This window comes from Panthera tigris, chromosome D2 (genome assembly GCF_018350195.1).
Source record: "Panthera tigris isolate Pti1 chromosome D2, P.tigris_Pti1_mat1.1, whole genome shotgun sequence".
In the NCBI taxonomy this organism is placed as follows: domain Eukaryota; kingdom Metazoa; phylum Chordata; class Mammalia; order Carnivora; family Felidae; genus Panthera; species Panthera tigris.
The window spans coordinates 23,132,408-23,154,828 of record NC_056670.1 but is presented as its reverse complement, the minus strand read 5'-3'; the positions used below and the strand labels follow the sequence as shown (position 1 = coordinate 23,154,828).

General features: G+C 43.1%; 1 protein-coding gene across 9 annotated transcripts in view; it reads right to left on the bottom strand.

The window, feature by feature from the left end:
* The window catches only part of ARID5B (AT-rich interaction domain 5B), a 217,195-nt gene extending 195,714 nt beyond the window's left edge, over window positions 1–21,481 (bottom strand). For 7 of the 9 annotated variants that reach the window (XR_006209362.1, XR_006209364.1, XR_006209363.1 and 4 more), the window contains exons 1-2: window positions 21,082–21,481; window positions 20,388–20,642 (exon numbers count right to left, since the gene is read on the bottom strand). Coding sequence is in view for 3 of the 9 variants with exons in the window: in XM_042961048.1 (XP_042816982.1) it covers window positions 20,388–20,642; window positions 21,082–21,102 (276 nt within the window). In the remaining 6 variants the exon portion in view is untranslated. The remainder of the gene's footprint in view (window positions 1–20,387; window positions 20,643–21,081) is intronic. The other 2 variants (XM_007095787.3, XM_042961047.1) reach the window with 2 other exon arrangements.
* Window positions 21,482–22,421: the final 940 nt, after the last annotated feature.

Sequence of the window (22,421 nt, the reverse complement as noted above, 5' to 3'; positions counted from 1 at the left end):
CCTAAGATTAAAAACCATTTACACGAAAAGCAAGAAGATGCATCCCAGTGTCCTAGATATTTCATCTCTAAACAAGCAAGTATCTGATATCCACTGAAGATGTGTGAAGTCAGGGGTTGAGCCTGCCACCTTTCCTTTGGCCAAATAGATAGGGTGTTTACTCCACAGTCTATTTTTTTAACTACTTTCAGGTTGCCATAATAAAAACTAGCTTGGCACTCATGTTCTTAGCTCTGGCCATTAAAACACAAGCAAAAGGAGATAAATGAGCCCAATTCCAGTGTTAAAGTTCAGGTAAGTTACCTAGAAGAACATTCTATAAAAGCAAAACTAATAGCAATAAACCCAAACCCAACTACCACCCAACACAGGTGATCTAATATGCCAAATGACTCCAGACCATTCCTTTGACATCTCCTGATCTTTTTCCACCTAGTTTTACGGGCACATTGTCTCCTGCCCAGGTACACAGTTCAACAGAGCCTATACTTCAGAAAGACCCTGATAGGAGGAAGAGAAAAAACCCTTTGCCCCTGTTGGTATATGCAAACCACGGTGGAAGCTGTCTGAATTCTTCAGGGTTTTGGTGATCTGGCATTGAGTCTTGATATACTGCTGTCATTAATGAGAAGAGCAGTCTTCACAGAGAAGCACCAAGAGCCTTATGCCTATTTAGAATGCTTTAATGTAGAAACCAAGTAAATCTTCCTGTTTTGTGTAGCCTCTATTTAAACATAAACATATGATTTAGACATGTTCCCTCTTGTTAAACATTTTTTTTGCTCTGTTCACTTAGCACAGTTCACATTATTATCCTTACATGTCCAATGGCAGTGGAATAATTTGAGACCCACAGCTTTATTTAATAATGTAATTATCTTATATTGGATTACTTAAAGGGGCTTTGTATTTTTAAGTTCTAGTTTTTCCTATACTGGTGATATGCTCTGCCGTGGTAAATGATTCAGGCTTCAATCAAAAGCTCTAAACTCAGTTTGGAAAAATATTGAGTGTTTTTGAATAAGCCAGGATTAATGCAAGAGCCAATTTGCAACCACAGTGGGTGACCTTTCTCCTCCTGTTCAAAGCCGGTGGTGTGGAGGCCGGCACAGAGGACAGAGCCAAGCAACTATAACAGCCTGATTCCAACTACTTTGCCACCTCAGGCAGGTTGTATAAACCGGAGAATGAAGCCCGAGTTTTCTTCAAGGTAAGCTTTCTGAAACCTGCATAGTCTTCCATGACTTCTGGTACCCAGCACACTCCTGAGTGCAATGAGGAAGTGAATGAATGCATGAATAAATGAATGAATGAATGAATGAATGAATGAATGAATGAATGCTTTGAGCATTCTGACAAAACAGTTGCAGAAGGGAATACAGAAGGAACCATCCTTGCCGCCTTCACGGGAGTATTCACAAGCTGAGCACACTGGGTTATGGTCAGGAGAAATTTTGTTAGAGCTTTTCCCTAACTCAACTCAATCTGATCCAATTAACCTGTGTTGACTCTGCTCTGTGCCAAGCACTGGGCTGAGTACCAGCCACGGAAAGATGAGGAGGAAGAAGACACTGGTGCTGCCCTTCAGAAACCCACAGTGCCCAGGGCCTCCTGTTCTCACCTAAGAAGTGAAGGTTCTTCCCTTTTTAGTCCTTTGCCAGAGAATCCATGCATTCTTCCATTGTCAGTGTTCTGCGCATCTACGCTGAGCTGTGCTGGGTACTAGAACAGCTGGGGAAGAAGCCCCTGACTCATGGATGCCAGTTTTGGGGGTGGGTAGACAGTAAACAATAGCCCTCAGCTAAACGTGATTTACTTGAGAAACTGTCATAAGTTATTTCATTCATTTTCATTCATTCAACAAATATTTAATGAGCACCAACTATGTGTCAGGCATTGGGGTTATAGTCAGAAATAACACAGAGAAAACCCTACTTTCCTGGAGCCTACAGTGATTAAGTATGGTGTGTAGTGTATGGTGTGTATGGGGTGTGTGTGTGTGTGTGTGTGTGTGTGTGTGTGTGCACGCGCATGCGTGTGTGTGTGTGAGAGAGAGAGGGGTGGGGCAGAAGAGCTAGATAATAAACAAAATAGGAAGTAAAAAACCTAGAAGAGGCAATAATGAAAGACAAGGTGTGGAACCGGGGATGATTTCAAATTGAGTGGTTGGGGAGTTCTCTCTGCTGAGACCCTAAGGAATAGAAGGAGCTAGCAAGGTTAGGAGGTGAGAGGAGGAGGGAGAAGAACCAGGACATTGCATGCAGAAAAAACAGAGGACACACAGGCACTGGGGGGAACATGGTGAAATGTCAAACTAAAGGTTACACACACACACACACACACACACACACACACACACACACAACACAGTTGCATGCTTCTAAATTTGAATCCAGATTCCTTTTCTCCAAGTTTCCAGTAGGTTTAGCATGGAAGCTGCATTATAAATCAATTTCCATTGTTAAAAATTGACCAAAATTTTCTTTATGCCACCTTTTCCTCAAAACTTTAATGCCTACATATGTATGGGTTTTCTTGTTTTTAAAAAATGTTTACTTATTTTCAGAGACAGAGAGTGGGGGAAAGGGCAGAGAGAGAGAGAGAGAGAGAGAGAGAATCCCAAGCAGGCTCTGTGCTGTCAGTGCAGAGCCCAATGTAGGGCTCAATCTCATGCACCGTATGATCATGACTTGAGCAGAAATCAAGAGTCTGATGCTCAACTGACTGAGCCACCCAGGTGTCCCTGTTTTTTTGTTTTTATTTTTGTTTTTTGTTTTTGTTTTTGTTTTTTTTAAGTAGGCTTCACACCCAGTGCAGAGCCCAACACGGGGCTTGAGCTCAGGACCTTGAGATCAAGACCTGAGCTGAGATCAAGAGTTTGATGCTTAACAGACTGAGTCACCCAGGAGCCCCTACATTTGTATGTTTTGAACACTGTGTTGAAAACAAAGTTGCATCCTCCATGAAAGTTTTCCCATGAAATAGCTGATTTCCACAGAATTTACAAGATGCAAGTCTCTGACATATGCACAGGGTTGAAGGGTAGCTAGAACATGTTCATCTCCTGTAGACACACGTTAGAGACACAAACTGGGACAACAATCCCTCTCATTTGGGTGTTTACATGGACATATACCAACCTAATTTAATGCCCCTCCTCAACCACTGTGCATGAAACATACCTATTTTCTTAGGCAGTAAGGAGCCTGTTTAATTATACCAGCTATAGGGGCCTCCTTCCCCTTCCCTCTGCAGACTTATCATCACACCAGACACAATGCCCTTTCCAGCAAAATTCTCCAAATTCACTGATCAAGATGTTAGGTTTAAGAAAGACCCAATATGGCTTGTTGACATGCTCTAAGACTAACAAATCTTTAAAAGATTAAAGCAATCTGCTGTCTACCATGTATGCCTTCTATAATTAAATGCCCAGAAGAGCGAGGAGGTGTTTGGAAGGAGCCACCCGGGAAGAATACGTAATAAGAGCTAGACAGGGTAAGAAGAATATCCTTCAACCCTCATTGACTAGCCTCATGCTAAAATGACTGGTTCCATCGTTGATGGCTAATCTGGCTCCCAATGATGCCCACCTCCCAGATTTATGCCCTTGAGTAATCCTCTTCCCAAGAGTGTGGGCTGCACATCAGCTGACAAACAGAATTAGGCAAAGGTGATGCATATCATTTCTGTGATTAGGTTACAAAAGGACTGTGGCCTCTGTTCCACTTGCCCACTGAGAGGAAAGTCAGCTGCCATGTTGGGAACTGGTCCATGGAGAAGCCCATGTGGCACAGCAAGAACCTGAGGGGGGCCCAGCCAACTGCCAGCAAGGAATGAGGCCCTCAGGCCAACAGCCCTCAAGGCCCTGAGGCCTCAACATGCAAGTGAGTGAGCTCAGAAGTAGGTCTTACCTCAGTGAGCTCTGAGATGAGTATAGCCCAGGCGGGATCTGCAACAGCTTTGAGAACCACCCCCCAAGCCCACCCTCTCCCTCCGCCCCCCACCCCCAGCCAGAGGCACCCAACTGAGCCTCGCCCAGACTCCTGATCTACAGAAATGCTAAATAATAAATATAATAAATGATGTTCGAAGACACAAAATTTGGGGTAACTTATTATACAACAATGGATAACTGGCACACTAATCTTTAATATGGGATACATTCACGCATTTTTGTGTGATCATGAAATACAGTCAGTGAAACAAACTGCTTAAATACCAATTTTCACTATGCCTGAAAATTAAACTAATTTCTGCCAAGAAGTAGTAAAAGGCTTCATGCAACTGCCTAAATCTTGACACAACTGCCCATACGAGAGATCTTTTCTTTTTGGGGGGTACCCACAGAAATTTCTAAGAAAACTACTTAACAATATGAGCATACCTTTCTGGATGGAAGGGGCAAAGCAAAAGATAATCTTACTAAGTAAGTTGCTAACTTTGTTTTATCTCCTCTAAGCAAGTAGAGGGAGAAGGGCCGATATTACTCGTCTTGTTAGCACCCCCACAGAACTGTGGGTATAATAATAAATACTGGGTGAATTGAATCGAATAAAAATTTGCAGTCAAAAGGCCTCTGTTTAAAAATAGAACTGTTTTTCAAGAGCAGTATTGTATTACATCCTTAGCTACCAGAGAAGCCCAAGCCTTGTCTCTCTTTTCCTTCTCCCACCTTTTCTAGATTCATCTTTTAAAGGCCCTTGACACAGCTGACCAGTTAGAATTCTGTCACCTATAAGCACAATCTGCAGGTCCTGTAGACGTACAATCCTCCAATCCTCATGGCCAAGATGTGGCTTCTCTTTGCTTAAAAAGAGAAACAAACAAACAAACAAAAAGGGCAGAAAAAAATTAAGGCCAAAAAAATATTAAGGCAACTGAGAATCTCAATATTCTGACATGCTGAGAATGTTTTCGCTCTGCTGCTTAGAGGGGTCATTTAAGGAATTCGGGGGGTCAGGAATGATTTGAACACCTGCTTGGCTGTCTATTGAATTACTGATCTATAACATCAAAAATGTGGAGTGAGAAACAGGACCTATAACTGTAAAGACAAAAACCCAGAGCCTGTTGATAATTTTAAAAGACACTACCATTTATGTGACTCATACAATTTGCATTAGGAAAAACATCTTCAGCCTTTTTACTCAATCTTTTTTGCCTGCCCAGATAGTTGGGGATGCGTATTTTACAACCCAATGCATTGTTGCTGAACACACATTCAGCTCCCAGGAGCACAAAACACAATTAGACTATTATGGAGAATATTCACAAGAAACAGAATGGAACAGATTATTTCACTTAAGACACACCGAATTCAATTATTTTCTGTATTTATAACCCATGTACACTCGATTTTGGAATAATTTGGTGAGGAGACGGAGTACTACATCAGGGTTTCCATCTGAATTCTAGTAATCTGATATACACTGTGGGATTAACCCAAAGCAAAAGGATTTAATGGCCCAGCAGGCAGTCTCTATTTTGAAGATCCTTCGTCTGAGATCCCCCAGCCATTTTGGCTGGGACCCCCTTCCCTTCCCTTCGCATCCTTTTGCTGATGTGTTTTTGCTTTTTAACAGAACCTTGCCTTGCACATTTTAAAGATGTGTGTGAGAATACACTTGCTATCACCACCACCACAGGAGGAGGAGGGAGAGGAGGCATCTAGGAGGTGAAACACATTTTTAAATTGGGAGGGAGGTGGTTAAGAATGGGAAATAGGAGAGGCTTTTTGTTTTTTTAATGAAGGGAAAGTGAGAGTACTTAAAATAAATTCAAAGTTGTGCACATTCAGTAGATCAACACTAGTCTTCTGGAGGTGGCATTGTGGAGGGGGAGGAACCTGAGAAGCAGCAGGTTTGAACTTCCGTTGGCGTACCAGTATGGAACATCTAGAATGCAGATTTTGTCTCTTGACACCATCACTCTCCCGCCTCATCCTATTTTGTTGTGGCTGATGGAATAGATGTCCCCTCAAGGTCCTTTAAGACCTAAATGGTACAGAACAGAATGGAGATCTGACTGGAAACCTCAAACATGGATCAAAAACTCTGCACCGAAACAGAAAAGTCTCAGGATAGATGGGAATCCAGGAAGTTTAACTCTATGCAAATTGACAGTTTTTTCAATTATCATTTTCATACAATAGTTAGTCATCCAACGGCTCAACCAATAAGTTACCTATTAATAAGCTATTAACAATCTAGCACCATGACAGTCTTCACTGAGACAATAATGTTAGGATTTGGCCCTTGGCCAGCAAGGGTGGGGTCGATAGCTAGCATCTGCAAAAGGCCTAGGAGAAGCCAGGCCATGGTTTGGTGCTCTGTGCCCACATAAATTTCATTTGAGATTCACAGTCCAGCAAGTTGAACCCATTTTACAGATAAAGAAACAGAGACCCAGAGAGATTAACTAAGCGGATGACACCCAGCGCCTAACTGGCAAAGTAAGTATTCACATTTGGTTCTCTCACGCTTCCAGACTATGAGTTTATATTCTAACCAGAAAAATCAAATGCACATGTGAAATTATTAATCAGAACTGCCTTCAGATTCCAGTCAAGTCTGATCTGCTAGACCCCCTGAAGTCTGGCCTCAGTCTACCTTATTTTCCACTAAACCCCTGCCCTCTTGCCCAGCTCAGACCATATCTGATATTGTTATGTCCTCCCTTCCTACCTGCCTACAGCTTTTTCTACCAAGGATGTCCCCTTCTGTCCCCCTCACTCCTCAAAAATCTCTTTCTGTGAAAGCCTTCGTTATTTTCAAGGGCCTGCTCACAAGCTTCCCTTCTCTGGGGTACTTTCAGCATGGCTACTGGTGGCCATGCTCCCAGTCACACACACTTCTTTTCACAGCCAGTGCCTGCACCCTTAGGACTTACTATGGGCGCCAACACAGAGCCCTGGTGTCCTGGCACAACCAGTCCTTCCGTCCCTCCAGACCCTGGAACTCTGGCTAGAGAGATTGGTGAGGACTTGGTCTACTGGCTTTCCCCTCGTCTTTCCTTTGCTGCCCCTTTAGGACCAGTAGGTTCCTTTTGCTTTATTTACAGAAAATGGACCAAATACAAGAAAAGTTTAAAAACTGTAACAATCCAAAGCTTTGCTCTAGAGAGTGCAAGGTGGCAGTCTGGGAAACGGGGGACACGTCTAGACTGAAGACATGTTTTGTTTGGCCCACAGTGTTTTTGAAAGTTGGACCAAACCGCCAACTAAACTTACATGAAAATCTGGATTTCTGACACTTCTCTTGAAAAATGGAGAGATCTGGCAATATGAAATGACATTCCTGCCCAGCAGTGATCGGCAGGATGAGAGAGGCACGATTCAAAGGAGCCACGTGCTCCCTGCTTCCCTCAAGCACGATATTTTCTCCCAGACCTGGCTCATTCCACCTCATCTTACCTGCCTGGCCTGGTGGGCACTTACACAGGTGCATGAGCTCTAGGTCCCTTTCTCCTCTACACAGTGGAAGACATCATGGAGGAGGTAGCTTTTGAACAGGGCCTTGAAAGATGGACTTTTACTTCACTGGGGGATGCCTCAATGAATTCTACACCCTTTTTCTAAGACTGCCTGTGTTACTAGTTTCTAATACAGTTCCTCCACTTGTCAGCAGGATGCCATGCCGTTTTTGCCATCTGTGTTTTGGAATCAAGACACCTCAAGTTCCCATTCTGGGAACTTACCTGATGAAGGAATTTAGAAACCTCCACAAGTCACCTAACCTCTCAGTTTGCCCTTCTGGAAAATGGAGATGACATTACATTCTACCTCATAGCATTATCATCGTAAGAAGTAAATAAAAGGTCACATATGAAACCATAACCATACAGTTTACTATTACCTTTACTAATATCATTTTAGGGGCACTTGAGTGGCCCTGTCAGTTGAGCCTCTGACTTAGGCTCAGGTCATCATCTCGCGGTCGTGAGTTCGAGCCCTATATTGGGTTCGCTGCTGTCAGCACAGAACCTGCTTCAGATCCTCTGTCTCCCTCTCTCCTGTCAGGCAAACATTTTCTGCAAAAGGGCCAGATAGTAAGTATGTTCGGCTCTGTGCATCACATGGTCTCTATCACAACTGCTGAATTCTGTCACTACAATATGAAAGCTGCCAGAGACGATTTGCAAACAACTGGGTGTGGCTGTGTGCCAATAAAACTTTATTCACAAAACAGGGAGCTGACCAGATTGACCTTAGTTTGTTGACCCCTGTTTTCGATACCCCCACAGCCAGCCAGTGTAAATCAGCTCTGAATATGCTAGGTAGGTGTCTCACTGATATCTAGAATAGAAAAATAGGTGCCTCCAGTGGGCATCAGTGGCCATCTCTAATCTGTTTACTGGATTCACCAAGATTAGGCTCAGCCCAGAAATCATCCTGCAGGGACTCTACACATCGTGGCAAGAAACCTCTTCCCAATCTTCATCAGAATCTCTCTAGACCTGAGTTCAAATGTTATTTTTTCCAAAATGCCTTCATACAGCTTCCCAACGAGATCAGCACCCCTGTCACAGGTCCATATATTTTCACTTCATCACACTGACCTTGCCACACAATCACCCATGACTTGTGATTATTTGATTGATTACGTACTCCCCACCTGACAGGAAGCTCTGCGAAGGCAGGATCTGCCTGGTTTCTTTCCCACCTCTGTCCCGCCAGGACCTGTGCTGGCCTGCACGCAGAAGGTACTCTGGAGGGACGGAGCCTGAGTCTCCTCTCCTGTGAAATGTGCAAGAGGCACCACATGCCTGCCTTGGGGGGCATGGGATTTAAGGAGCCCTTTTAAACATTTTATTCCTCGAGTGCACAGTATTATTATGAGTCATCTGTGTATCAGTCAACTGCCAATTTGCACGTTCCTAGAGAGCAGGATAGAAGCTTTCAAGAGTTTTATACTGAACAAATAAATGAAGGACTAAAATAAACAATGTTCATGAAGGCCTAATTGGAGAGTAGGTCAGTATATGATGAAAGTCCCAATATTAGTCCCTCAATATATTCTAAAGTGATAGGGGACACGAAGGTCAGAGTCCTGGTAGAATCGAGGACATCCAGGTTTCAATCCTGGCTCTGAGTCTTAACTGTATGTGACCCTAGGCAAGTCACTTAACCTCCCTGGCCTCAGTTGCCTCATCTATAAAGTATGAAATGCTACAATACAACCAACCTTAGAGAATTTCTTTGAGAATTAAATGAGCATTTAATTTACATACCAAGATATATGCAATGCCTGACACTAATAGCTAGTTGATAAACAGAAAATGTAACTTCATTGAAAACACCATGGGTAAAATTTTTGCAGATGGTTTTGAAAAACAGTAAGTTGGGGCATTTTCTCTGGAATGTGCAGAAGAGAAATATTTAGGAGAAAATGTATGAATAGAGTTTTAAGATGATGGAGATGGGTTTCCTCCATTTCAGAAACCTCAATCAAGTTGCTTTTCCCTCCTTACTATGAAAGAATGAGTAAACTCTATGAGAACAGAAATCTATTTCTCTGGAATGTGCAGAAGAGAAACCTTTATGAGAAAATGTATGAATAGGGTTCTAAGATGATGGAGATGGGTTTCCTCCATTTTGGAAAACTCAGGTTGTTTTCCCCTCCTTACTATGAGAGAATGAGTAAGGTCTATGAGAACAGAAATCTATATCTGTGTATTAGTCAACTCTCATATCCCCATTGTAGAGACACGACACATAGTAGGCATGCAATAAACATTTCTGAATGAAAGAAACCATCCATGAATATCAGATGTAGCAGGAATGCCAATTCCATTTATCACCAAGAGTGCCATCTTGGCAAAGCTTTTCTTAAGCCAGTATAAATGTTACCATCAGAGGGCCCTCCTAAATTCAGGAAAGAATGAGGAAATGAAGGTAAGGTCTAGAGGGCAGTGTGAATATCCAGCCTAGTTTCTGTGTCATCACTGACCCTTGGGTAAGTATCTTGGCGTTAAAGTCCATACTGTCATTAGTGATTTTATGAGTGATATACCACAGAGGCATCATCTCCTGGTATAAGACAGGCCGCTCGAATGACCTGCCCTGAATACACCCATGGGAAACTCTTGCCTACTTTCCTCAGAGTACAACCTTAAGAGAGCAGTCCTTCCTCAAAGCAGGAGACCTGCTGTGCCTGAGGGCGCAGGCTTCTAGTTCTGCTTGTCACTCACGAACTCTGAGCATGTGGCCAAGATTTTCCTGGGCCTTTCTGTGTCCATTGAATAAAGGGGGCTAGACTTGCTCTCTTGAACGTTCTGCAAGTCGATAAGATGTCCATGACAAATCAGACATGAGCCTTTTTCTTAGATGACCATGGAAAGTCTTCCTGATCCTCTTTATCAACAAAGACAAGGGACGTCCAGCCAGTCACGCCTAAAACCAAACATGTCTGTGCAGATGGCAGATCCAGAGAGACCAGCCGCACCTATGGATCTGCCAACGTTCCAGCCAGAAGGACTCTTGAGAATCTGAGAATGTTCTTAGCAACCTTCTCCACCTCTGAACCCTTCACCCCATGTCAGAGGTCTTCATTCTACAATGCAAATTTCCAACCAGAATGTCCCCAAAGCTGGGTGGTCATGGAGGAAAAACATCTAAACCTGAGTCTGTTATTGGGGAAAGTCACCTGGGTCTGTTGTTGGGGAAAGTCAGAGAAGAAGGCAATGAGGAAGAACACTTTTATTCGCTGGCATACTATCTGGATAGTTTGTTTTTGTCCAGTGGTACTCTAAGCTGAGCTCGAACCAGATGATGGTGAGCAAAGCTTGGACTAAAGGGAAAACAGCATTCTGTCAAAATGATTTCCAACTCCATGTTCCACAGGGGGCTTGGGGCAGGCCCAGGGACAAGGAACTGGTGATAACTTGGCCTGTTATCTCTGTAGCATGGAAGACTTCCCATGTGGGGGTAAAAACAAAACAAAAACCACACATCCATATCCGTATGTACATACACACTTCAATGAATATGTATATGTACATGTACATATTTTTAAAACATATTCCTCCCTTAAGAAGAATACACAGAATTAGCAAATTCAAATTATTTGCACTTAGTTCTTTGTCTCCAGTTATACTGTGTTCTTTTGTGCTGGTAAAACAACATGGGCTTTAATTAGCAAATATCTGTAAATAATTTACTTGCTTTTCAAATACAGCAGAACAATGGGGTCAATTTTCACATACATTTACCCAGCATGCATCTTGGGTCTTAAGCCAGACTCTCCCATTGTTCAATAACTATATCAAGCTGTCCAACTCCTGCTGCCTCCCTGGTGGCGGGTGGGGGTAGGGGGCCAGACACCCAAGTTCCAGTAGCAACATCCCATTTTCCAAGACCCCAGAAGGCAAGCACAGAGCGTTGCCCAGCCCAAGCTACAACACACACCTACGATCTCTAACCCTGGGGCCTGCTGCAAGGAACGTGGAGGTGTGCCAAGAGCAAGGGGCATTTCATGGCGGCAGGATGCGGGTGCTCCACAGCCCCGCTGCCTCCGACCCCTGACAGCGTGAGCCCCAAAACGTAAGGCGCAACATCTGAAGCCTATGAATCACAGCCTCGTGTAGGCTCTGCAGGGTTAAAGCTGGGCACCACACATGCAGTGCAAAGAAAGATGTTAAATCAAATGAGAATGACTGCTCCAAGACTGGAGGCACTATTATTTTGAATAAGATTGAAAAGGCCAGAAAAAGCAATTCAAAAACATTTCAATTATGTATTTCCCAGAACTACATCTTTGAGCAACTAATGCAAATGTTACCACCACAATAAAACTTCTTCCCACATAAAAGCATATAAAACAGGTTGAACAGCATATACTTTATATATCATATGCATATTTTTGACTATTAATAAAAAATTCAAAATCTATGTATGCTTTACTCTCCTAAGCAATACAGTAATTATGATTAAGGGACAGGCAGCACAAAAAGAACCAATTTATCTTCTCGTGCTCAGGAATACTATTGTGTAACTAAGCAACTAAAGACAAAATATGGTCTAATTAATTCACTCCTATGCTTATTTAAAAGACACAATTAGAACATTTTTATTTTCCAGCCTGCACAGTAGCTCAACATGCTTGAGGGTGTAGAAAGCAAAGCCTATTATTCTCAAAGACAAGAGTTTAATGTTTAGTGCCACTGATCAGGCTTGGAACTCAATGCTGGGGAGGAGGGGGGGTGTTCCACAGCCTGGGTGTGCTCCGAGTCACGAAAAAGGAAAGGTAAGGTGGGGGGAAAGATGTCCGTGGGGCCACTAGCTTGACTAGTAACACATGGCCTCTCCTCCATTTTCCTCACCCCGTGGGCCAAGAATGGAGACAGGGCTGTGAACTTGATGGTCACGTGGGTAAGGACATACACTACCGTGCACCTATTTATACAGCCACAGAGATTCTATAGAAAATTCATGTAATTAAACCACACGTCCTCGTCTGTGTGATAAATGTCAAATATCCATCTTTGACGCTGCTAACAGTGCATCTGATTTTAAAAGCAGAATTAATTTAGGCATGTGTGCTACAGATTGATGCCATTAGCATGATTCTAAAGCACCCTTTCAGTAATAATCATCATCTGCATGCTTGAAATGTGTTGTGGATACGGATGCTCACAGGCCAGGATGTGATCCGCGCTTCTGAAGGCCAAGGTCCGGGTTCTAATCTCCAGCGGGCCGGCAAAGATCACGGTGTGGCTGGAAAAAGCCATCCGTGCCTGTGCAAGGGCATGGGAGCAAATTTTTCGAGAAATGCAGGAAACCCACAACCACCTCTCTGAGAAGCCAATGAATCCTTCATCCAACAACCGATAAATTTGTTTGAAATTTCTTTAAAAGCCAAACCAAAGGGTAATCACAGGCTACAATATTATTCTGAGTGGAAGATGGCAAACATCCAACTACCCTGGCTATAATAAATGACACGCAAATACATTTGATTTGAGCAATTATATTCTGGATATCGGTTAAAACCAGACTTTGATAAATGGGCTTGCATCATGTATCACTAGATGCCGCTACGAACAATGGTATGCTTGATTCATAATTAATAACCAAGTATTTACATGTATGGACTCGTGTACTTCATAAAAATAACATTTCCTTAGTATGTGCCTGACACTCTAAATGTCAAGGGAGGTTTTAATTGCTTACAATTTTGACTCACCATCAAACACTGGCCTAGTTAAGACCATCAGTCTGAAAAACATGCTGGCTGGAAGTAGCTGCAACCACACTCAGGTGAGGAGGGACTGTTCCCCTCAAGTCCACTCTTTGCTCAGAGTGCCGCCCCACAGCCCTGACTTTTTATGGGCTGAGGGCCGAAGGTTGGAAAAGTATTCAAATGGATAGAGATGCTGGCTCTTAGCCTCATCATCCAGTCCCAAATAGGCACCGATTTCTTTGGTGAGTACGCCTCAAGAAAATCCTGTACGCTGTTTCACATCCTCGGTGCAAGACAACCGTGGATTTTAGAAGAGAAATAAAAAGTGTGAGATGGGGTGCTGCAGCTGGCCTACATGTGAATGGCCGACAGTGGGTCCTCTGCCAGAAGACGCTGGGCCAAGCTTAAAGAAAGCAGGTGGTGGGAAAGGACATTTTAAATGACTTATATCATTCAGTTATTCAATAAATACTTAGTGAATAGCGCTGAATAAGGTGTGGGGACCCAGAGGTGAGTAAGGCCCAACCCTCAGTTCCTGAGAACCACCCTGGGGTGGGGAGGGGGGCGGGAGTGAGAGGCAAAGGGAAAGAACACAGATAAGCATCACAGAACATACACGTGCAAAGTACAGGGGAGGCTCAAACCTACCAAGGCCCCGTAAGAACCCTGAGGGCAGGGATTCTCGCCTATCTTGTTCACGGCTGTATCCCCAAGGGCCTAGAACAGGCTCTGGCACAAAGTAGGTGCTCTATAAATAAGCACTGAGTGAATGAGACTTTGAAGATAAAGACAATACTTTCTAGTTTCCAGAAAGATCATGAAAGGCTCTAAATACTGACTTTAGTTAATCTCCACTTTAACTAAGAAGCACAGAAAGAGTCTCACAGCTTTTCTGTGACCCATGTCTGTCCAAGAGGGTAAACTATGAGCTCTTTCAGGGCTGAGGCCATTCTGCTTCATCTCTGTATCCCGTTGTTCAGCACATAGTAAACTTTCAATCAGCATCTGAGGAACTGAATAAATTCTTGTTCCAAAATCATGCAGATAGCGAGCCTTCCCTTGACCACATGTTGCATTTACTGTCAACACAATTCTCCGGGTTATAGAACGTCTTTTGCTGTTTTTACCTTTTTAAAAACGTGTTGATCTCATCTCTCTACCAAGATTGATAAGCTTCTTGAGAAACAGGGTCACACCACGAACTGTTTGCAACCATCTCTGCACCTAGCAGAGCTCTAAGTACATGGTCAGCATTCAACAAGTAGTTTTTGATTAACTCAAGACCGATGATACCAACATTTGCTGGAGTTAGGATCTTAACCATACGAAATATAACTCAGTATACATTCTACTGATTCTCAACTTTTAACATCATTAGACTCAATGCTAAAACAGAGATTTGTTTATGTAAATATTTTTGACATATTAATGTTAAATTATTTCTTAATATTTACTGGATCTTGCTCCAACCCAAGTAAGAAGGAGAAAAAAGTACACAATCACATTCCCTATTTCAGATCAACTCCACAGGCCAGGGGTCAGCAGACATTTTTGTAAAGGGCCAAATAGTAAATAATTTCCACTGTGCGGGCCATATGGTCACTGTCACAATTACTCGACTCTGCCACTGGAACCTGAGAGCAGCTATAAACAATGCGTAAACAAATGAGTTTGACTATGTTCCAATAAAACTTTATTTACAAAAACAGACAGTGGTTCAGACTTGGCCCTCCAGCCTTAGTTCGCTGATACTTGTCACAGTCCAATAAATTCTTTCCATATAATTCATTAGTTCTCACCCTAGTTCTAAAGGGCCAGCCAGTTAAGTTACTCCTTCTCATAGTTTACAATCATTTCTAAAAATAATAATAACTAATATAACTGCATCTATCCTTTGCTGAGCTCTTGTGTATTAAGTACTATGTTAGTTAGCAGGCCTTTCTCATTATTATTTCTAATTCTCTTGGCAAAGTAGAGATCATTAAGTCCATTTTACAGATGGAGAAACTAAAGCTCGGAAAAGTTAAAGAAATTGTCCAAGGCCAGTGAGGTCACTGAAGAGGTGTCAGAAATTTTTAAAAGCCAGCTCATGGGTACAGACCTGAGACTGAGTAGCCATCCAGCCCCTCCTGGACTTCAGAATGTGTCTGACCAACCTGAGATATGATACAATCAGGCAATCTTTGAAACAAATCCTGCTGATCCAGATGACAGACAGCATACCTCAATACTAACATGTAAATCTTCAAGGAGCTTTTTATCTTGGTGACATAGCTAAACCCATCACATGGATGAAAGCCAACCTGATTTGGGGAGACCTGTATTGGCTATCTGTACTAGTAAACTAACCTACGTGCCGTCTTCTCAGAGAGAAAACCTTTCTTTAGGAAGGTCTATGGTAGTCGTCTCAAACTTCAAGGAGAACAGTAATACGAATGTTAATGATAATAATAATGAGTCACCCATTACTGAAGATTCCATGTGCCAACTGTAAACACTTTATATGTATTAACTCATTTAATCTCTAAAATAATCCTCAGAAATAGGCACTATGTTTCCATTTTATAGATGACAAAATTGAGGAACAGAGAGTTTAAAACTTGCCCAAGATCACACAGCTAAATTTAGCAAGACTGTTCAAAATGCAGGATCCTTGACCCCAATTCCAGAGATTCTAATTGAGTTAATTTCAACAGGCATTTTGGAATATGAAATTTTGACAAGTTTTAATGAGGTAAGCACTTTTAGAAATCCTGACTACATGCTAGCCTCTGTAATGCCCAGATGTGCTAGATCCTGACTTCCTGACAGAATTGGCTTACTCATCCACACTCACAGTTGCAGGTGACCAGTAAAGCTTCTTGTAGAATCTAGCCCATGGTCAGGCTGGAATACAAGCTTGCACATCCACCTATTTTAAGGGGGTATATTGCCAATAGATTAAGCGCTTGGCACTTTGAAAATGAATGTAATCAGAAGTTACCCAGTAACAGAACCAATTACCCGCCTACTTTGCCATTTTCCTCCTCTGAAGAGATACTGGCTGAATGGCAATTGTGGGTAATTACTAAAGACACTTAACTCCTTGTATATGGCCCTGCTATTCACTTTCATGGTAATTTAAGACAGTATCATGATTAGGCCTGGGAACCTCCACACAGACATAAAAGTTATTCTGCTTATCATTTATAAATTAAGAATATCTAGCATAAAGTCCACCATAATCATTACTCTTTTCTATTTATGTAAGGACTACACAGTTAATGAAGTACTTTTGTCCATACATATTCACAACAAGCCATAGACAGTCAGCCTTATTATTGTTCCCATTTCACTGCTAAAGAAACTAAGGCTCAGAGTGTTTATGACGGTTCAAGGTCAAACAAATAATAAGCTGCAGAATCAAGACACAACTCTGGGGTGCCCGGGTGGCTCAGTCGGTTAAGCATCCGACTTCGGCTCAGGTCACGATCTCACGGTTTGTGGGTTCGAGCCCCTTGTTGGGCTCTGTGCTGGCGGCTGAGAGCCTGGAGCCTGCTTCGGATTCTTTGTCTCCCTCTCTCTCTGCTCCTCCCCCACTCATGCTCTTTCTCTCAAAAATAAATAAACATTAAAAAAAAAAAAAAAAGACATGACTCTGGACTGCTCTTCCTCAACACCAGAGGCCAGCTCTGGAAGTATGGGAAGGCAGCAGTGCATGTAAGTATGCAAGTCATTATCATAATCAGTACAACTAACAATAAATTGTCAATGGTGATGAATCATGGTACTAAAATGCAACTATTCTTGTTAGCTACCACTAGCTAGAATTAGCTGAACTTTATAAAATAAGAATGGTTCTTCTACCTAAAATCTAGGGACCTTTGGCAAAACTGATTGACTAGTCATGATTCTAAAATGAACAAGCACCTGCCCACAGTAGTACATACTTCTAGAATATAATATGATGCATTAAGCGGGGTGGGATTCAGTGGGAAGATAAACCAACCCTAAAATTTAGGAAGACCTAGGTCCTACTCTGGTGACCTTTGACAAACCACATAATCTCCCTAAGCCTCTGTCTCCATCTGTAAAATGGCATACAAAGTCCTGCCTTATCCAGCCTCTTCCAGTTATTGCAAGGATCAATAAAATATTCCCCAAAAAGGCCCTCTGCAGATCACAGCAAACCACACAGGGACGCTATTTCTAATCTCGCACAATGATAATTTTCCTGCTTTTAGAACTGACGTCTTTACATTTCAAGAAATCATAAATAGACAGAATGGTTCTCTTAAACCAAAAAAGCATACTGAGTCCTGGCTGTCCTTTTGAAATGGATGCTGATGTCAGCGCAATCAAGAAATTATTAACCTCCATTTGGTTACTTAAAATAAACTGTACTGGCTGATTAAATGTGCTGAACATTTTCTCCAAGTAACCGTGCACATCACCAAGAAACCTTTCTCGTTCGGTCACACTTTACAAATGGCAAATGCATCATTCAACACTATTTAAAATCAATAACAAAAATCATCTCACTGTATATAAACAAGTTAATGGAGTAAGTGAAAACAAAGCAAATTTCTTAATGAGAAGACCCTGTTGCCCCCTCTAGGTGCCTGCAGTAAATGCTGGTTTCTGTAGGCTCTCCTCCAGAGGAGACGGCTGCTGCTATTCAGCTAATGAATGACTAACTTAGGCCAGGGGGGAAATGACATCACCAGGGTGGAAAACCGATCTGCATTGGGAAACTTTCTACCTGCTTTACATTTGTCATAATTATTTTGCACAATGCAGCCTGCATTTGCATAATTTTGAGGCGTGTCATTATCTCAATTGAAAATTGTTTTAATATGGCTGAATAATTCACAATGACATCAGCCAAAGTCCTAATGAAATATACAAGTATAATCATACAGCTAATTACCAGCCGTGTTAGCATTAAAAAACAAATCATGCATAATATTAGACGATGTATATGCAGCTGAGGATTATAAATAGAGCCATCTCCCTCCCCAAACCCCCTAGAGTTTACTTTTAAATGGCAAGATTAATTTTCTTAGGTATGGCTCATATAGCAGTGACGAAATGTACAGATCATTACAACGGCTCACTTTCATTTCCCCTTAATGAACAATTTTTTAAAAATCGTGTGTTTAAAAGTACTGTATATCTATCCATTACCAGCAGTTCTAACAGATGCAAACTTGGGCTGTTATTGTTTTTATTCTTAAATCAGAATTCACCATTTAATTACACCAACAGAAATTAAAACTGGACCAAGTGGGGTCAACTTGGGGTCTTTAAAAGTATTTCAATTTCAATTAAAAAAAGAGAGAGAGAGTGTGTGACCACAAAATATCTCATAAAACACTGAATAATTTCCTTCTGGGTTTAGTCAGAAGTCTATTAGGCACCAGCTCTTTTCTGGATATTTAATCCTTCCCTTTTCCAGATCACAGGCCATGTTGAAGTAATAAATTTGAAAAGCAAATAATAAGAAATCAGGAGGGGGAGGGGAGGAAGACAGCTGCGCAGGAAAGTTGGGTCGGGGGAGGGGGCCGAGCTAGACCTCGGGAGGGGGAAGAGCTCAACCTGTTGGTAGGTTGCAGGATTTTTCACAGTATTTCCAAACAACACCTTTGTAAAATTGCAGGCAGACGTCGGGAAGTAAGAACGTTTAAAACCCAAAGCTGGCGGTGGAAGGCGGAGTGGGGGGGGGGGGGGGGGGGGGGGGGGAGGCGGCATTCGGGGAGGGGGGCGGGGCTTATTTCCGAAGAGGCAGATCCGAGGGCGAAGGTTTTGACGAACTCAGTAATTAACCGGCATAGACCACTGATGGGCAATTCGAGCCTGGGAGAGGGAGTGAACTGGCGATGCCAAAAGTAAAATCAACTCCATCAGACCAAGGGATTCTGGAAGGACTGGCAGGCAGTTCTACGCTCCGGGATGAGTTAAACGCGGAACCATTCATTTAACAAAAAGATCCTACACCTACCTCGAAAGCTCGAGGGCCTGGCACAGAGCTAGCTGCCCTCAAAAGTCTCAGTTTGAGCACCCTGCTCTCGCTTGGGAAACACAAAGCCTTGCCAGGCGGCCGCGCGCCCTCCCTCCCCACCGCACCGAGGGCACTGCCTCCCCAAAATAGTTCCCCCGGTGGGTATCGCGGCGCTGAGGTCGGTCAGCTGACGAGGGGAGCCCGCAGAACTGCGGTCACACATGAAATGACAGAGCCGAAGGGAGGCGGCCGCCCCGGCGCCCGGTGACAGCAGCTCACCTCGGGCGTCCTCCCGGGAGCGCGGCTAGCGCCCCCGCGGCCGCCCAGAAACGTGCCGGCGAAGCTCGGTCCCTCCCCACCCTTCCCGGGAGCGCCGTCTGGGCACGGAGGCCGCGGGACCCGCGGGGCCAGTGGGCGAGCACACACCCCTCTGCCCTTCCCTCCCCCGTCCCGGTCCCACACATCCCAGAAGATCGCGCTGGAAGACGTCCACTTTGCGTGGAGTAATTGAAAACTAGAACATCAAATGGCTTGTCCGAGGGGGAGGGGGGTGGGGGCGAGAGATAGTTGTTAATGCTTAACGTGTTTGTGCCGGTTACACGACCGCTTTGAAATCCGCCCGGGCAGATCTGCAAGTTATTTGAATGTATTATTCCAGTACCTGTCATTTATCACTTTATTCAACACGTCTTTGCCAACTCAATAGCTTTTGATCTCACTCTGCCTCCATTTCGTAATTTCCGCCCTCTTAAACATATCAAATACTTACTTTAAAAAAAAAAAAGTGAACAATATCTAAACCCACCGAAAGAAATCCACCCAGCCCCGACCGAGCCAGACGCGAAGGTAAAATTTTCAAAAGGCAAAAAATATAAAAAAGCATGTGATGTTCAAGCGGCAGTAGCAAGAGAGAGAACGATCACACACACACACACACACACACACACACACACACACACACATCCTTGAACAAAACCCTTCTCGAACAAGTTATTTGATCTTGACTAAAATCAGCAGTTGGATCCTCTTTGTAAAGCTGACAGCCAAACTCTGACAATGGCAAAATACTCGAGCCCCAGCTAGTGGCGCTACCCCTTTAAAAAAGGAGTCGATCCTGCTCGCCTGCAGAAGTGAATACAGTATTTTCAAGCTTGCCCTGTAATAAGCATTACTAGGGGAGGGGGGGGATAATAAAGAAAGAAGAGAGGGAGATATAAGTTTACCACCTCGCCATGGTCGCTATTTCTGCCCTGGGGAGTGTCTTCTGGGAGGAAATAAAGTTTAGAGCTGGATAAAAGTTGCCGGCTGGTCCTCTCTTCCCACAACAGCTGGAGCTCCGCTATGCAAATCGGATCCTTTGGCGTACATCTTACAAAGAAAAAGTCGCCAAGGGACAAAATTCTTGGTTTGCCTTCAAGGTGGAATTGAAAAGCCTTGTAGAAAATGTAAGGTCCGTGCAAGCCACACGGTGAGCCGACCCACTGCAGGGGAAAAAAAGCACCAAATAAATAACGTAGCCATCAGAGCACAAACATCTATTCCCAGACACATTTACACACAGACATCCACACTCTTAATACAGAAGAGCCAACAGATATAAAGCTGGGTGGAAAAATAATAGAGCCCACAAATTTTCTGCCTCCCTTAAAAATAAAAAAAATAAATAAAATAAAAAACTCCGGGCACCCCCACCGCCACCTCTCCCTACTTCTCCATCTGAGGCGGTAAAATTACATTATGTATGTATGATCAGTGCAGGGATTTTTTTAAACAATAAAAATGATTTGGGGGGATGCAGAGGGTAAAAGTTTGGTGAAAAGTTTGTGGGGGGTGTGGGTGGGTGCAGAGGTGTGGGTGAGTTGGGGGGCTGGGGGGTGCCGGGGGGTGCCGGGATCGGAGGAGCGGAGGAGAGCGAAATACCTGGAGTGAGTTGGGCTCCATCTCGACGTTCTGAATTGATTGAACTCAACATTCTCTCCAAACTTGTTGGCTTGAATGGATTGCATCAGGTCCTGGCAGGGAAAAACATTCTCTGCCTTAAGCTGGCGTAATGTCTCAATATAAAACTGAGCTCTTGCCTCCCCTTCGGCACCAAAATGATTGAAAATATGTCCTAATATTTCTCTGACGACTCAATTTTCAGCTCCTGTCAAAACTGTGTAGGTTTCCTTCCAAATGTGGGATGATCAAATTCATAATCGGAAGTAAGGTTCTGTCCGATCTCGGCGGGAAGCGGATGGATCAAGGCAAAAAACATATAGGAAGGTTTGTAAAAATAAAATCCACCCTAAAACTGTGTGAAGATGAGATCTCCCTCTTCCCAATCTCCCTTGTCTAGGGGTGTCGTCTAGTGAGATTTTTGGAGGAGACGAGAGCTCGCGAGCTCCGCTTTGCATCTGACAGGACCTGCTTGTATATGTCTAATATAAAGAACATTTCCTGCAGAGATTCCGGGGCGCTGCTCCTCTTTCTAATGCTCCTTAGCAGATTTGCTGTTATTAGACATGTAGATTTGTTTGATAGTTAAATTACGCTTCCTCACTGCCATGTTTTCGAGAACTAATCTGTTAAATTATCTTTTGATGCCTATTTACATGGAAGGGAAAAGTGGGTTATCGATTATATAAACATATAAATATTAATGCATTTGTTCGCTTCGCAAAAAAAAAAAAAAATACTCAGCGGAAAAAAAAAACCCAGAAAGACAAGTGAGCAATGCACAAACATCTCAGGATTTTGCAAACAATATTGAACGGACAGCGACTGCATTTAGGGACTGGAACAATAAACGATGCATGATAAATCAATAAATGCGAGCAGCGAGTCTGCTCGGAATATGAATTCAGGCTCCCGGTTCTGCGTGTGCATTCTTTAATTTTGAAGTATATACACTAGTACGTGTTTACAATGCTGATGGACGCCAAGGGCGCTCTCAAATGATAATGTGTTTATATAACCCAGCGCTACAGGAATAATATACCGACTCCTACCCCACCCCCATCCCCTCCCCCGCCAAAAAAGGGAGGGGAGCTTCCTCAATAATAGTTTGAAACTGAAAAAATCCATTTGCAAACTAGTTAAATACAACCAGAAATTAAGCTGTTGAAAACCGGGGGCATGAACCGTAAGACAATAAAGGTTTTAAATGTGTATATTTATTGTTCTGGAGCCCTGGAGCATTGCGAGGTTTGCATGCACGGCTATTATGCAAACACAGAGAAACTTAAGAGCGACAGAACAAGGAACAGGCAGAGACTGCA